The 18029-nt window shown below is 32.8% G+C and overlaps 1 protein-coding gene across 1 annotated transcript; it reads left to right on the top strand.

Annotated features, from left to right (window-relative positions):
* Positions 1-2884: 2884 nt before the first annotated feature.
* On the top strand, positions 2885-14410 carry LOC143064814 (uncharacterized). The gene is made up of 9 exons (XM_076237934.1): positions 2885-2987; positions 7883-8080; positions 8563-8675; positions 9828-9975; positions 10370-10503; positions 11485-11662; positions 12172-12387; positions 13563-13638; positions 13825-14410. The coding sequence occupies exons 1-9, from the start codon at positions 2918-2920 to the stop codon at positions 14312-14314; spliced, it is 1623 nt and encodes a 540-aa protein (XP_076094049.1). The 5' UTR covers positions 2885-2917; the 3' UTR covers positions 14315-14410.
* Positions 14411-18029: the final 3619 nt, after the last annotated feature.

The raw sequence follows: 18029 nt of genomic DNA, 5'->3' as shown, positions 1-18029 counted from the left end.
ACATAGAAAATGAATGTAGGATTACAACTACCATGCATTAAAATATTTTTTTTATCCCTTATTGTAACTATACTGCTATGTACAAATTAGTATAATAGTCTCAGGTCATCAACAAAATTCAATAATAATTATTTTGTTAACATTACTAAAAATAAAACGAGTCTGTACTGTCGCCGTTGTGTTATGATGATCGTACACTGACGTTGGTCAATATATTTTGACAATTTACACGGACAGACGGATTCAGTTTATTTCAAAGTGGACGTAATTCGAACAACTTTTACATACCGCCGAGCGTATGTCTATCAACATGAAAAGTTCATACAAATTCCAAGCGACAACAACCTGACCATAGAGCAGAAAACAGCCGAAGGCCACAATGGGTCTTCGATGAAGCGAGAAACTCCCGCATCCGGTGGCGTCCTTTAGCTGGCCCCTTAATAAATATCTATACTAGTTCAGTGATAGTGGACTTCATAGTAAACTGCGAATACATGTATATTTATTATATTTAAGGGATAATTTTAACTATGATACAAGTTTTGGCACACATCGCGCATTTACTATATAGGCTCTGTCATCGGACGAGTTAAGGTTTTTTCATCATTTTTTATTATTGTACTTTTGTTGTACTGTTTGTGTTAGCGACAACACTTTGACTCAGTCCATTCCCGAATCACACGCTTCCATGGTTGTCTTTGGTTGCTTTATACCATATGCGTTTTGAACATAAAATAGGCAGGTAGTTTTCTTGTTTGAATTGTTTTACATTTATAATTTAGGGCCCTGTTATAGCTTGCTTTCATGCAGTTTGTGTGTTTTTCTCATTGTTTAAGGCATACACTGACCTAAACTTAATTAATTCAACATAATTTTTGTGTCTAAAAGAAAGTTGTCTCATTGTCAATGTTTATGGGATAAGTGGTTACCGTCACTTCTTCTTAATAAGACCTAGATATAAATGACGGTCATGTTTTGCAAACCAACTTTTATTCACATTGAAAATACAAAACTGTCAGATATTGTTTTTGAAAGTTATCTTGAAGTTTCAATTGAATTTGAAATGTACGAAAAATGAATTTGAACTGTAAAAATAATGTGAAAAACATGCCTATGAAAATAAATGTGCCTACCAGAAACGGGGAGAAAGTTACAAATCTCACTGCTATGTTATGGATGCTTAAGTGTGAAAACTCGCTTTAATGCGCAAGTAACACAGTATATATACATTTGTAGTACCAGAAAATCTGGCAGGACTGCATGCATGATTAATTTGTGCAGAACAGTATAGACTATAGTCGGTTTGGGACTGTTCGTCAATGATTGAATGCATAAATGTATTAATAATTGATAGTAAATATTGTAAAGTAAGTGTATATAATATAGTATAGTAAATTAAAATTATGGCACAATCAAAACACATCCTTTTATTTTTCATCTTTACATACTACTATTATAAACAAAGAAAATATAATAATGTTACAAAATAATTAGATACCAGTGTTTGCTATTCAGTATTCATATTCCATTTAAAATTAGTTTGAAGTTAAGTGAAATAAGGGATGCGTCTTTCATTAGAAAAATGTGTATTATCATAATTTACTATGTCCAAAAGTGCCCGTTTAAAATAGATTTTAACACGCCAAGTTTACTTTACAATAAATATATATTTAAATTCTCAAAAGACAATGTTCAGATCCGTGCCAAAGTTTCTTTTCATAAATTGTTTGTTAAAAAAAAACCCAAAAAACCGGGTGGTATATATAGACGAAACCGGGTGATTGTGTAGTAACAACATTGACGAAACCGGTTTATTTTAATTTGACATGACCCTTTTCTTTCGTTCCATACACAGAAATACAATTATTGAGATGCTCATAATAACTAAATTTGCAATCTCCGTGTCAATATCTATCTTCCCGTACCTTTCTTTCCGTACAATGTGAACAATTTAACGAGAAATTAAACAATTTCGAGACAAGGTTCACTCAATTCGTCATTTTGACATGCATTTTGACTTATTTTTCCGTGAATATAGAACGGTTGTAGAAAATATTGCATCTCACAATAGAAAATAGTTGTATATGTATATATATTCTTCGATATCATAAAAAAATTAAAAAAAATAAGGAGAAACCTACCTTTCTTTTGTTTATTGGTGTTCCGTCATTGTGCCGGATGTTAGATACCATCGAGTCCGAGCAAATTTTGCCGGTGTGGTTTAGACACAGTGATTTTGATTGGCAAATAATACATTGAAACTTTTATAATCGATATTCTCGAAACTAGTACTGACTACTCATGTCATTAAAGTTGTATTCAACACATTTCTGTTTAACAATATAATCGTATGCATGTATATTATATCTAGAAATTATAGAAAAATAATTGATAAATAATAGTAAGCATTTCATTTATTGAGATTAAACATTTTCTTTTTCTTTAATTGTCCTGTTCAAAGATAGGAATATGGCAGTTGTTATCGTATAGTTTGTTTCTCTGTGTGTGTTACAATTGTTGTTTGGTTTTTGTTGTTGCACTTGAGTGTTTCTGTTGTTTCGTTGTTTTCCTCTTATAGTTGATGTTTTTCCCTCGGTTTTAGTTTGTTACTCGGATTTACTTTCAATTGATTTATGACTTTCGAACAGCGGTATACTACTGTCAATGCCTTTATTTGCGAAGTAAAAGTATCTATATATTTTTTTCATTTAAGAATATCTCAACCAAGCTTTCAGCCTCTTATGTGTGTGCCTTGTACTTTTCATATAAGTAAAAAAAATCATGACATCGACATTAGGAATGTATCATTAAGTGACGGTCATTTTACGCTAGATAATGGATTAATGTTTAATCTCCCCTTTTCTGACTGTAGAAGGATGTAAACAATATGTAACAAGTTAATCCCTGACATATCAATATGGAGTACAATCTATTTCAATGTTTAATGTTTATATTCTTTGGATTTTTATGTTTTGTAAATAGTAAAAGTAAGTTTTAATTTTAATATGTATCACATTTCAACGAATTAAGCAGTCCAAGTAAATGCAATCATCCTGTATGAAATATCACACTATGTACGTAGTTAATCTTATAACGTAGTCGAATGCATCTATGTCGAACATTCAGTTTAATTTCATATCAGAGTTCGAGCAACTTAGGTATATTCTTGCTTCCTAATATCTCCACATTTTGACAATTTTCAATTACATATAATTATTTCCTTTGATCATCGAAACTAAAAGTTAATTACTTGAATAGTTACAATATGTATGCTATATAAATCCTCAACATTTATCTATTTATTGTGATGTAGTATATAAGCTTCTGAACTATTACATCCTGGTAACATTCACGTTTTAATCTTCTACTTATATATATATGTTAGTCAAATGCGTTTTTTTAAAATATACTTTTTCACTTTTTTGGTCTTTTGGAAAACGTTGTTTGTGTTGTATTTAGACCCTTCTACAACGAAATTTGTTTTACATGTACACGTATAAAAATTGCGGTTTTTATCCAACGCAATCAGAACGTAGTTTTCAATTTAGACTTGTGTATTATATACACACAACTCGTCTAAACATCAACCCAACAATGTAAGATCTGTAAAGCTTTCACAATTTTTTTTCTTCCCTAGCCGGGATTCGAACTCATGCTACTGAGATATCGTGACCCAAATCGCCAATATCCCCGGACGTTGCTAACCATTATCCCGGGGAACTTGACGCAAGTTTTCCTTAGTTTGATGATTGCTCCTTGTGAAATATTGAATTCTGTAGATTATCCATGATGTTTGTAATTAAATATTTAATTCATTAACGATTTTGTCCTATTATGCCAATTATTTACACTCATTCAATTAAGTGCATCACTTGACTGCCACATTTTCAAGGAAAAGGACTACTGACCTAGCTATGCAAATGACCAACGTTGACGTCACACCATCTATGACGTAACCTTCACAACATTGAGCGCCAAATTTGACTAAATCCTGTTTCTCTGTCTCCGTATTAAAAACGTCTTGTATTTTACTACCTGTAGGGTACTACCTACACCCGTAGAAAACATTTTGACGTCATAATCAAATTTCGACTAATCATTTGCCGAGAACAGATTTTTCACTAGTGAGGAGAAATATTTTTCTCACACCGGTCAGGAAATGTGAAAATAGCATAAACATTAGAGAAAATGTTGTTTTCACGTTACACTTTGTACCCGAAGTTCCATAAAACTCGCCCGATTCGGACTAAGACCGGGGATAAATTCGTTATCTACGTAGATATGGATATTTGAACACCCTTCAGTACCCTGTACACCCTTCGGCTACGCCTCATGGTGTACTTGGGTACTTCAGGGTGTTAAAATATCCATATCTACTTATATGAAGATGTTATTTTTATAGATCAGCTAAATTATCTATGGTAAAGGATGAAAAAATGAAAGTTGACAATTGTCTACCTACTCTATAGAGACGATATGCGTGTAACCCGCTCAAAAAACTAAATATAAATGAAACATATACATTTAACACCTTCTGCATACTCAAAATGATACAAAAGTAGAAATAACTGTCTGACACAACTGTTAGAAGGTGTGTTACCTCACAAAAAAAGTAAAATCACAAAAATACTGATCTGAGGATAATACAAAAAGGAGGGTCCCTAATTAAAATTGAAAAATCAAAAGCTCAAACACATCAAACGAATGGACGATAACTGTCAATTCTTGGTACAGGCATTTTTTATGTAGAAAAAGGCAGTTTTAAAGCAAGCTTAACCTCTTACTTGTATGACAGTCGCATCGAATTCCATTATATTGACAACGATGTGTGAACAAAACAAACAGAAATAAAAGGTAAATATGTCAAACATAAGGGTACAGCAGTCAATATTGTGTTATAATCTTAATCACTATAAAAGCAAACAAATATGTAACAAAGAAGCACACACTGACATAGACCAATCATTTAGAGCAAAATTGAGGACAGGAAGTTCCGAATGCACAAATTTATCATAGTACAATAACACAATGACGGGATGTATAAGTACAGAGTCGCGATATATATGTATCAAAGAAACATAAAAAGCTATATAATAGACAAATCACATTACCAAAAATAAATGACAGGAATACTAAAACATTTTACAATAGCACAATAAGGGGATGTATAAGTACAGAGCCACGTCATATGTATCAAAGGAACAACAACAAAAAGCATATAGACAGCACATTAGCAAAAGATGAAAGACTAGAATACAAGAATTATCATAGAACAATAACACAATGACGGGATGTACAGGTACCGTCAAATAGATATCCATAAAAACAGATTAAGCAGTAAAAGTAATGCTATAAAGACAAATAAAAGAGTAGTATAACACGTTTTTAGGATAATAAACAACGTCAGTACCCAGAATATATACTTCAAGACCATCGTGTATTATTTGTTAAGTTGATACGGAATATTTATCAACAAGGTCTTGGTACCTTTCGATTTTTTTAAAGGCGAGAAGCTCTTTGGCATACCCCTGGTTAATTAACTTTCTGCTCAGGCATCGACTGGTGACGTTTTATAAAGTCTGAGTAAGAGCTGCAAGCTCTTGAATACCGAATAAGTTGGGAAATGAATATCCCATATGCAGGTGAAGTTGGTATATTGCTACTAAGGTGCGGGAAATTGATAATTTCAAAATTAAAAGCGTCTCGTTTCTCATAGATTCTGAAACTGTGATGATCCTGTATGTCTAATTCGAGGTAAAGGTATACACTTGAGGCGGACAAAGCCGTGTCTGTTGCTTCTTTAATTTCAAGTTCTTGGGGACATATCAATGGAATCCAAAAAGAAATTTTGAATTGTCAATGGAAAGAACATCATCAATATATCTGAAAGTGAAATGAAATGACCTGCCTTCTTCTATCTTTTTCTTTTGACAAGGGTCTGAAGAAAGTCTGATTCATATGAAATAAGAAGAGGTCGGCATGGAGTGGCACATAATTCATTCCCATAGGAATGCCGACAATTGTTGAAAAAGTGTATCTCCAAATTCAACAAATATGTTGTTAATAAGAAACGCACGCATACCTTGATAACTTGTTCCACTGTGTAGCATGTTTTACCTTTTTGTTCACTATTAACAAAATAATACATTTATCAAAAGTTTAAATAGAACTAACTTCAGAAAACAATTTACTATAAGTTCTTAAAGTATAAAAAAGAAGAGATGGTATGATTGCCAATGAGACAACTATCCATAAAAGACCAAAATGACACAGACATGAACAACTATAGGTCACCGTACGGCCTTCAACAATGAGCAAAGCCCATACCGCATAGTGAGCTATAAAAGGCCCAATAAGATAATGTAAAACAATTCAAACGAGAAAACTAACGGCCTTATTCATGTAAAAAAAAAGAACGAAAAACAAATATGTAACACATAAACAAACGACAACCACTGAATTACAGGCTCCTGACTTGGGACAGACACGTAGGTTTTTCAGACACACCTTCTCGGTCTCGTTTGCATAGGCATAAACAAGTTGATATCGTGTATGCTATGCTGGGGATCCCTTAAATCATTAAAAAAAACCGTGCCAATGTCGTAATATCCTTTAGATAAACTGAGAGATTCATTGAAGTATATGCAGTGGTAAAGGAGAAAATGTGATATTCGAAACAACTCTAAGATAGGTATGAGAACATATGTAAATCTGTCCTTGACATCTAGTAAACAAAATAATACTTTTATGGGAACCACTCTCCAAAATCATTAAAAAAATCATCAGAAAATACACATCAGTGCTATCCTTAAGATTCCTTTAACAAAATATTATTAAATATATCACAGATATATTCCTTATTCTGAAATTAACAAAAGTCGTGTTGAAATTAAGGTTTAGGACCCCTTATGTAGCTATTGTTGTACGAACTTTTCAAACTTCAATTGTATCAAAACTACAGATATAATGAATAATAGAGATAGGCCATTTTGTACATATTCCAAGGGGAAACTTGATGCAAAGCATTGTTTTTACTGATTCATTGCATAAATAGAAAAAAAGGACTTTGTGGCAAATAAATCAAGATTTTTTATGGAAAATCGACAGCTTTAATACAGTGATTTTTGTTATAAAATTTGAAACATAAATCACTCACTTGATTTTCTATGATGTGCTAGTGTTTTTTTTTCACAAAAAGTTCTAAACAACCTGTAAATTCCAAAACACCTCGTGCTGAGTCACTTAAGTCGAGCGTACCCTAAAAGGTGTACTTGATTTTGTCCATATTTATATTTGTTTAACCAATAACTACATATATAAACTTGTTTTAATAAAATCAATGCTAGCACTGCATGCAATAATCCTATATCTATCAGTTATCAAATTGCCAAATATGAGAGTACAAGGATAAAGGATGTGGATTTTCTATAAAAATCTTGATTTATTTGCCATAAAGTCCTCTTTTTCTATTTAATGCAACGCAACAGTAAAACATAATGCTTTGCATCAAGTTTCCCCTTGGAATATGTGCAAAATGGCCTATCTCTATTATTCAGTATATCTGTAGTTTTGATACAATTGAAGTTTGAAAAGTTCGTACAAAAATGGCTACAGAAGGGGTCATAAACCTACGAAAATGGCTACAGAAGGGGTCATAAACCTTATTCTTCTGTAGCCATTTTTGTACGTATGTACGTTTCTAAATAAGAAAAATAGATAGATATGCTCCTCTCTGGACTCACTGTTCCTTAAATTTATAGTTAAGTGGTTTTCAGTGTTCACATTTAAATTGACGTAAATTCTAACTCGATTATTTGTGAGTCTGATCTTTTTATATCTCGTTGCCGTATTCCTATAGTATGTTTTCTTCATGTAACTGTAGGATATGATGCCCAATTAACGAGTACTCTCTACAGTTGGGAGAAGGCAAGGTCCAGTCATCGTCTTATTGGGAACGGAATCAATGATGATATATCTGATATTCAATTAACACTGGAAACAAACAATAGTGTTGTTCCAGGATCAACATACGGGTGGATAGACGCAAATGCTGCATACCAGCCGTGGATGGAATATTTAGGTAAGGAAGACATAACCAATGTGGACTTAAGGAAATGTTTACTTTTTTATAAAAATATTTTGCACTGCATGAAGAAATTTCATGAATATCGGGTTTAGCAATTTTATAATCAGTAATTTGCATAGTAAAATTATTCTATCACATCATTATTCTATCACATCATTATTCTATCACATCATTATTCTATCACATCATTATTCTTAATCTCGAGAAAAGAGGGGAAAGATACAAGAGGGAATTCAAGCTCATAGATAAAAGATAAAGTAACAACGCCATGGCTATAAAAGAAAACGAAATGTACACAAAATACAACACAGAAAAATAAAGACTAAGCAACACGAATCCGACCAAAAACTGGGGTGATCTTGAAATTCTCTAGAGGTGTTGATTGGTATGAAATTTAAATTTTTTAAGTTGAATGGTACGTACTTGTTTATAAATGCTTTGAATTAGGATGTTTTTAATTACAAACATTTTTATAGGTTGTTTTGTTATTAATCCGTCAAAAATCCTTAAAGAAGTAGCTATAAATGCCAGTACACAACTGTTAGAGTGTGTAAATGCATGTCCTGCATCGTCAGATATTGGTCTGCAGGTAAGTGGTAACGAATTATTTGTCTTCCAAGTTCGGCACGGATCGACAAAATGTAGTTTCGGTCAATTTCAGCATAATATTAGAAATACTACTTTTGAAAAGTAAATTCATTTGACTTCCGTGAAAGTTTATCCCAATTTCTACAAATCTCGTACCACGGGTTTCAATGACCCCAATGCGATCGGACGTGGCGTTGTATTTATTCATCCAACACAGACGAACACTTCTCTCAAAATAACAAGGGGTGTTTGTTGCCAGGACAAATACATGTACTCTATAATCCTACCATCCTCCGATAATGAAAATGTTATGAAATTCAAAAAGTAGGACCCGTATAAAGTATGATTTCGCTTTAATTATTATTTTAAAATTTATTAGGCTCTTATATTCAGCCACTCTCTGCCTGCCTTCTGATGTCTTTATAAAAAATTTCTTTAACATAGGAAAAGTGATAAAGTGCCTCAAATATATACTAAGAATAAAACCAGGAAACTTTTAGTCTCCTTGTACAACTATCATCAGTCTTTATTACAGTACATATAACAATGAAGATGTGGTATGATTGCCAATGATATAACTCTCCACAAGAGACCAAAATGACACAGAAATTAACAATTATTAGGTCACCGTACGGCCTTCTACAATGAGCAAAGACCAAACAGTATAGTCAGTTATAAATAGCTCCGAAATGACAATGCAAAACAATTCAAACGAGAAAACTAACGGCCTAATTTATACACAAAAAATTAACAAAAAATAAATATGTAACATATAATAAACAAAAGACAACCACCGAATGACAGGCTCTTGACTTGGGACAGGCACATACATAGAGAATGTGGTGAGGTTAAACATGTAAGCGGGATCCGAACCCTCCCCTAAACTGGGACAGTGGTGTAACAGTACAACATAAGAACAAACTATAAAAATCAATTGAAAAAGGCTTAACTCATCAGCTGGATAAAAATACAAATACAAGTGGACGGGTACTTGTATATCACAACAACAAAAAGCACTAAGTACAGAACTGAGGGTACTCGCAGTTACTGACAGCTACATATAGCTAGTTCAAAGCCACTAACAACTAATAAAAAAAATCATACATCTAAGACTTAATAATATTTTATACAAATTGAGTTGTGAATGTTGTAGCAAAGTAAATGTGTTTGTTTAAGTACAATATCATTGACAAGTTCTGATGTCACTGGTGCAGCTACCAAAGGTTTCTGTAATGGTGACGAAAATGCTTTTTGTGCTCCCGATCAAGCTGGTGTATATCAATTCGCTTTGTATTCAAGGAGTAAGTACATTTATGTAAATGTATTGAACTTAAATAATATTAAAAAAAAAGGAAAAGGATAATAGATAATTAGATACTAATAAGATAAATTGCAAAATCAATATAAAAAAGACTGTAATTTATATAAATGAACGTATGATTATCCTAAGACCATCATAAGACCCCTCTCGTGTTGTCCTTACTTTGTGACCAACTTTAAGAGATGTCCTAATTTAGGACCACTTTGTGAAACCCACTTAGGACTTAGATATGTCGTAAGACCATCCTAAGACAGCTTCGTGAAACTGGGCCCAGAGCTTAATTGATGCAAACTTACGGTTGCGGATTTCGAAAAAGTTACTTTATTGTGAGTGCTACTGAGATACAGATATAAACATATGTTTTTATCATTTAGGTCCTGTTACACGTTCTATCAACAGTGGTATCGGAGACTGTCTTGTGATGACAGTTGGCAGCACTTCAAATCCTTCTGTTTATTTCGAACCCGCTCCATGTGGTACATATCTTAATCCTCATTGTTACAAAACGGTAATTCTTAGCTTAGTTGGATATCATTACAGCATATAAATATTTCAAAATCGTATTGAAAATAACAACTTTATTAAAAGTCTAAAGGTTTCTTGTGATCATGTTTACGTTTCACTACAGTCGTGCTTAAATTAAAGAAGGGTCATAGCTACGATACTGTTGTCAGGTCATTAAAGGTGGTATTTTTTGGTATTAATATTGATTTATCATACGGTCTTTGCATCGGAAATAAACACATTTATTATAAAACCAGTTGATTGCATGAGACGGGTTTATATGTTCATATATTCTATGATGGTATGATACAAAATCCATAACGGGAGAAATTGTGCTTGGTTTTGAATACATAACCTTTCAATCAGTTTAATTGAGGTGGGGAGCTGGCATGTCAGCAATTGCAAGCAATATTTTGTTAATTTATGTATCATTGTCATTTTACTTAGTTTCTTTTGTTTCATATTCTGACATCGGACTCGGGACTTCTTTTAAAATGAATTTTACTGTTAATTAATGTCTGTTTCTTTGTTCTGCATTGGTTAAAGGTATAGGGGAGGGTTGAGATATCAATAAACATGTTTAACCCGCTGCATTTTTCTGCATGTCCCAAGTCAGGAGCCTCTGCAGTACTACGGGTGCAGCAAGTACCCAATTGAAATGTTATTGTATTATCCATGTATATGTATTTGAAAAGAGTTAAATCACAAAAATACTGAACTCAGATGAAAATCAATTAGGAAAGTCCATAATCACATGGCAAAATCAAATAACAAAACGTATCAAAAACGAATGGACAAGAACTGTCATATTCCTGACTTGGTACAGGCATTTTCAAATGTAGAAAATGGTGGATTGAATCTGGTTTTATAGCTAGCTAAACCTCTCACTTGTGTGACAGTCGCATCAAATTCCATTATATTTTGAGCGTACGTGCCTGTGTGTTTGTATTGCAATTTCATAAGTGAAGCTATTTTTTAAACACAGGGCACTTTTATAATATCTCTTGTAAAAACTACATGGAATGGTGCCTCACAACTCTGCCAAACTTTCAATGGTGAAATTACATCCCCATACCATATAGCTAGTTCGTCGAAAGGAACACAACAACCTGGATCATACTGGTTAGCGCAAATTAGAAAAGTCCAGTACTATTTATCCAAAGGTAAGTAAACTACATCTGAAGGAGTCATATCTTTATGTATTTAATGTCGGGACCTTTGATAGCCGGACTTACGGTATAAGGTTTTCTCATTGTTGAAGGCTGTCCGTTTGCCTACATTTGCTTACATCCACTTCATTTGAACAGGTGGATAGTTTTCTCATTGGCAATCTTACCACATCTCCTATTTTTTTTTTATTAAAAATATTATAGAAAAATGTAAAATTCGTATTTGTTAGTATAAATAAAGGCAACAGTAGTATACCGCTGTTCGAAATTGATAAATTGATAGAGAAAAAACAAATCTGGATTATAAACTAAAACTGAGGGAAACGCATCAAATTTAAGAGAGCTACGACACAACAGGAACACAACATTAAAATGTAACACATACAGAAACGAACTATAATATAACAATGGTCATTTCCCCGACTTGGTACAGGGCATTTTAAATAAAAATGGTGGGTTGATATACTCTGTATTTTATGATAATACATGTCAGACTTTTATAGACTTTATACCCGGAACTGAAAACTACTGTCTTGCTGCACGAGTAAAATCAGATGGATATCTAGACATTTTACTTAGATCATGTGACCAACTGTTACCTGCATTGTACTATTTTAATATTTCGCCTCAGCTACCAGGTACTACACAAAACGGAACAAATAGCTTTGCTACTCCTTCTAGAGGTAAAGATGGATCACCACACATACCTGTATCAGATGGTATGCATATATAGAAGATAATCAAACAATTTAGTCCCCAAGCTATAAACTACGTATAATTATTTATGCTCCTCACGACATAAACAAATTTTAATCAAATGTATTTCCTTATTTGACTCAATGACAAAACAACAGAAAATGTGCAAGAAGAACGAATCCCTATTACAGAATACTTACGAAGAATAAAAATGAACAAACTGGACAGTCATTAAATGATAGAGCAACATACTGACCAATCAGCTTAAAACGACTAGAATAGAATGAAAATGACAAATACATGGTGTGAAGTCGACAATATTTGTGTTATTTTCTTAAAGTACGGCTTAAAAGAATACAGTTGTCATGCAGTTGCAGAAAAAAAAATTGTAGTTTTTATACCCCCGCTTTAAAAAAGGGGGGTATACTGTTTTACCTATGTCTGTCCATCCGTCAGTCCGTCCGTCCCATGAATATTTTCGTCACATTTTTCTCAATTAAGAACTACTTGACAAGAATTTCTGAAATTTGGTTTCAGGGTTTTATATAAATAAACTCATCATAGATACCAGGACTATACCGTGTGATGCGTTTTCAGATTCATCAGGCATCAACTTCGGGTTTACCGAACGATTACACATTTTTACACTTTTAAGTTATCCACTTGCGGCGGGGGTATCATCAGTGAGCATTAGCTCACAGTTTTACTTGTTTTTTTTTTGTTTAGTAAGGTTTTTTGTCAAGTTCTAAGACCACAGTACTAAAACAAGAAGATACCAAGGGAAACAATTATACACATACTTCGAATTATAACAAACAATGGACAAAGAATAAACAAAAAACAGCAGAAAAACATGGGTAACAGAACTACTCTGAAAAAAGTTGGTTGTCAAATATCGATATCGTCTTGCATATCTAACAATCACAGATAACCCTCCTGACTTGCACATGAACATAAAGCACGGTTAAATTGGCAAATCTCGGTAAGTATTTGGACGTATATTGACAACTCTTTACAACAATGTCATGATGTGATATGATAGACCCATGCGATACAGTCTTTCAGGGGATCAATATGTAGTCGGTCAGTTACTTTTTAATATTTTCGACATTCGAAATGCTGTATTAGTTTTTAAACATATCCTAGTTTTTTTAAAATACCATAGCTGTTTTATATATGAAAATGTCATATATTGTAGGTGTATTAGCTGTAGTTGTTTCAGTACCTTGTTTAGTTGTTGTTGTTGCTGCAGTAACTGGTTGGTTCACTTACAGGTAACCATTTCAATAGTTTGACTAGTTTAAACTCTAAGATTGAATAGTTGGCATTCAAATAAAACGTCATTCATATGTAACTATATCATTGGATATCGAGTTTATTACAATTCATCATTATATACATTTGAATTATTTTAAACACAAATAAAATTTCATGAACAGTTGTACCCTGTATCATTTTAGATGGTTTCATACGAAAGCACAGAATATGAATGGACTAAATAACTTGCCAAGGCAAATATCCTATTATGAGTCATCGGGTGATTTCCCAACTACAACTACCACAACCGAACATGAGATTTCTAGTGGATATGAAATGACCGATATTGCGTACTCTGAACCAATCGATTGTATCGATAACGAGGATCGATATAATCATATTGATCATACACAACACCGTGAAATCAATGAATATTCAACGAGTAAATATCATGTCATGGTTTCCAATGAAGACAAGATGATCCTGGACGGTTATCATGCAATAAATCATTTCCCTAAGGATCGTGCACTCAATAAAGACTATGACAGAATGTCTACAGTTAAAATGGAACAATCTGGGGAATGGTTTGATGAACAAACTTCATTCAATGTATATAATACAGTACCTTCTGATGAATACAGCGAGGACACTTATTATGATATCGATTATATCGATAGCAATGAATCTGATTGATAACCAATAATTTTATTGTCATTATCGGCTTGTAGAATCAAATAATCGATGTTTTGTATTGTTTATAGTTTTGCATATATACATACTGTCTTTGTATCATTGTCATTTTGTTTAGTTTCTTTTGTTACCTTTTCTCACATCATACTCGAACTTCTTTTAAACTGAGTTTTATGTTCAGTGAAGTATAGGGGAGGGTTAAGGTCTCAAAAACATGTTTAACCCCGCCGCATATTTGAGCATGTCCCAAGTCAGGAGCCTCTGACCTTTGTTAGTCTTGTATGATTTTTAATTTTTTGTTTCTTTTATATATTTCGGAGTTAAAAATAACGTCCATTATCGCTGAGCTAGTACATTTTTTTATTTGTAGCCATCTTCATCCGGGTGCGGGTTTTCTCGCTGTATTGAAGACCCATTGGTGGTCTTCGGCTGTATATCATCTTAAGCACGATTGTTGTCTCTTTTACACATTCCCCATTTCCATTCTCAATTTTATTTCATTAGTTTATAAATCAAATTATAAAGGAAAGGATAGCTCCGGTTGGGTTGATTTACGTTAAACACTATTTTAGGATTAACACAGAAAACACACAGAAATTTATTTCTCTCAACAGACTGAGTAATGTATGAAAACATTGTCCAAGATTGAGGCAAGGTTATCCGGATTATGTTTTACTCAATCAGTCAGCGGTTGATTAACCTTAGTGGGATGGGAACTAAATATCTTTAAGAGTTCAGATCATCAACTAAAAAGATGTTTTGATGCTCTCAGTTTTCTTATTGATAAGAATCTAGCACCTATAACGAGCGTCTGGCGCACAAAGTTATAAGCCTCGTTTCTTTGATGAGTGTTGACACATTTCCTAAGATAAAAGTACTATTCCGAAATATATAGCGTGACTGATGAAATCAAATTTGGTTTGCTTTAAATGACATCTAAACCCAAAAAGATCAATCCGTATTTTAAAGACATCAATAATTGTCTTTGTCTTTTTTTATAAACGCTTACATTATATGCTCTTAGACCATTTTTAAGCATTAAATTTTGTAATATCGTTACTTGATAATTTAAGAACATCAAGGAAAACACATTAAGTTCCGTATTTATAAATTTAAGTAAGAATAATGCACAACTTTAAAAAAGCTGCGTTTGTTTATTTGTGTAAATATAGCAACTTTCGACCAATTTTACGTCTTTATATATATATAAATGGTATTTACAAACAACTATCGATACGAAGAAAACGATACATTGGTGGCCTTCGGCAGTTGTCTGCTCTGTGGTAGGGTTTTTGTCGCTTTGACAAATTCCCCATTTCCATTCTCAATTTTACGTACCATCTTTGACTCTATCTTTATAATTCTATTTTAATGTTAAAACTTTCAATGCAAAAACATAATTCGTGCTCCATAATGTTTCTCTGTTTTGAGCATGTTTCTTAAAATGAATATGATTAAGATGATATTGAACATCATGTTGGTCGGACAACTTTTATTCATTTCTCATACATTCAGCTATATTTTTATTTCGATGAACTTTATCAATACAATCAATTGAACAAAAGATTTAAACTCTCATGCGCTAATAATTTTTATAGATTCAAATTCAATATTTTATTAAAGTCTCCCCACTTGTACAACATTAAACATTCCAATATACATATAAAACATATGTATGCGAGTAAATGGATGAAAGAGCTAATTTATGACAATGAAGCAGCAACATAACGCCACAAATAGCTATAATACCCGCTAGATGTCAACATACAGTCTATAATTTTTTCACATCGTGTCAAGCTGATAGTTGCCATGATTTTTAAAAGCTGTTAATAAATCTAGCAGTCAAAAACTATCGAAGAATTATCAGCAATAAACTTATCCAATGAAAACACTTAAGATATTTTAAAAGACATCAACAGACCGGCATAAGTCAATAACCTCGTCCCGTGTTGTCTTATGAAATATCTTAAGTATATCTTAACTGGCCAAAATGGTTAGACTAGTTTTTTTTAGATCAATATCTCCAAATTCAAATCACAATCAGTATGAACTTTTAGAGATGTTGCATGATTGTCAGGGATAAGGCTATCCATCCGACAGGACAAATAAGAACCAACGACATCAATAGCAGAAACAAACCCCAACACCTTTAACTGACACTTAAAATTTGTAACATTGTAATTGTTTTATGGCAGACAATCATTGGACCTGCGAGCTCTTGGCTTGATAAAGGCAAATAAAGATTGATTAAACATGTTTGTGATCGCCAAACCCTTCTCCTTAAATGGGACGCTGGCGTGATAAGTACAAGATAAGAACATCTATAAAATGTGTGTATGACCAGAGGAGTAATTTTGATATAACTTGTGTGAATCCTGAACCTAATGAACACTGTTGTTAGATTGAGCCATATTATATTTAGTCGTTTTCTACACTTTTAAAGCTAGTCAGTTAAAGCGTAAGTAAGTAGAATGTATTCAGTTAAACTAGTAAAAGTTCTGAAACTAAAATTCTATTTTAACACTGAGACATACAAGCTAAATTAAGTGGTAAACGTGTCAATTATTGAGATCAGAGTGCGTAGGTGAATAACCTTTACATATAGGACTAAAGTCTTATATTTTTTAACATTCACGTACTATTTACATAACACTTGGTTTATATTTTCTAAACTTGAATACAGATAAATACCAATTTCATGTGATTGATTATTTGAAAAACATTAGAAAAAGATAGCAATTTAGGTCAAGTTGGTATGGTATTAGTTATTGAAACAAAGAGTTGAAAATTACTAACATTAATTAGAATATACCCATTGTCTTGGTCTGTGTTATCTCAGTAAAGATATAAATATCGGAAATCACGTAAGTACCTATAATATTGTTTTAAATAGTCCATACAGCGTCACTGATGCATGATATATAAAGATGAAACGCGAGTCTGGTGTACCATATTAAAAGCCTGGTATCTTTGCTGACAACCACTAAATCGATGCCACCTGGTGGACGTTTCGTATCCGAGTGTATCACCAGATTGTATTCACCATTTTTGCACGTACATGTTTGTGTTGACAAGAAATATTATTTATATGTTCATTTTCTGTAGATTTACTCTTACAAAATGTTGAATTTTTCGAAACACGGAGGCATTTTTCTTCCTCAAGACATAAATTGCCTCATCAGATCTCAACAGTATTTCTCATAACTTTTCGAAACTTAATGTTTTTATTGCTCTTCCACTTCGTTTTTGGTTTTGCCTTTAATTGGTTAAATAACAGTGGATATCACATTAGAAATAATGAAAATATTGTACCCCTAGATGCATATTGTCTGAGAATAACTGAAAAATCTACCACAATGTAAGAAAACAACGAACGACGTCTTTGCACTGCTGTCATTATATATGTGTGCTGATAAATTTCCAGTTCATGGACATCGTCATCAATGGTGTTCAACAAATACAAACGACAAAACAGATTTTATCTTTCAAAATTCAAAACAAAGTTACTTTTTACCAATATTATATAAGTAAGATACCAGTTGATTAAAAGATTTTCCATCACCATTTTGTCGAACAAAGTTCATCTTCTCTGAAAATAGCAAAATAAAACTGAATCAAGGCAATGTATTTTCTTATTCTTTAACTTTTGTTGGAGGAAACGGAAGAACATTCTTAAACTAGAAAGTTAATCTTACATGTAGACTGTATAACGTGCTAA

This window comes from Mytilus galloprovincialis, chromosome 2 (genome assembly GCF_965363235.1).
Source record: "Mytilus galloprovincialis chromosome 2, xbMytGall1.hap1.1, whole genome shotgun sequence".
Lineage (NCBI taxonomy): Eukaryota > Metazoa > Mollusca > Bivalvia > Mytilida > Mytilidae > Mytilus > Mytilus galloprovincialis.
This window is presented reverse-complemented; position numbering and strand designations above follow the sequence as displayed.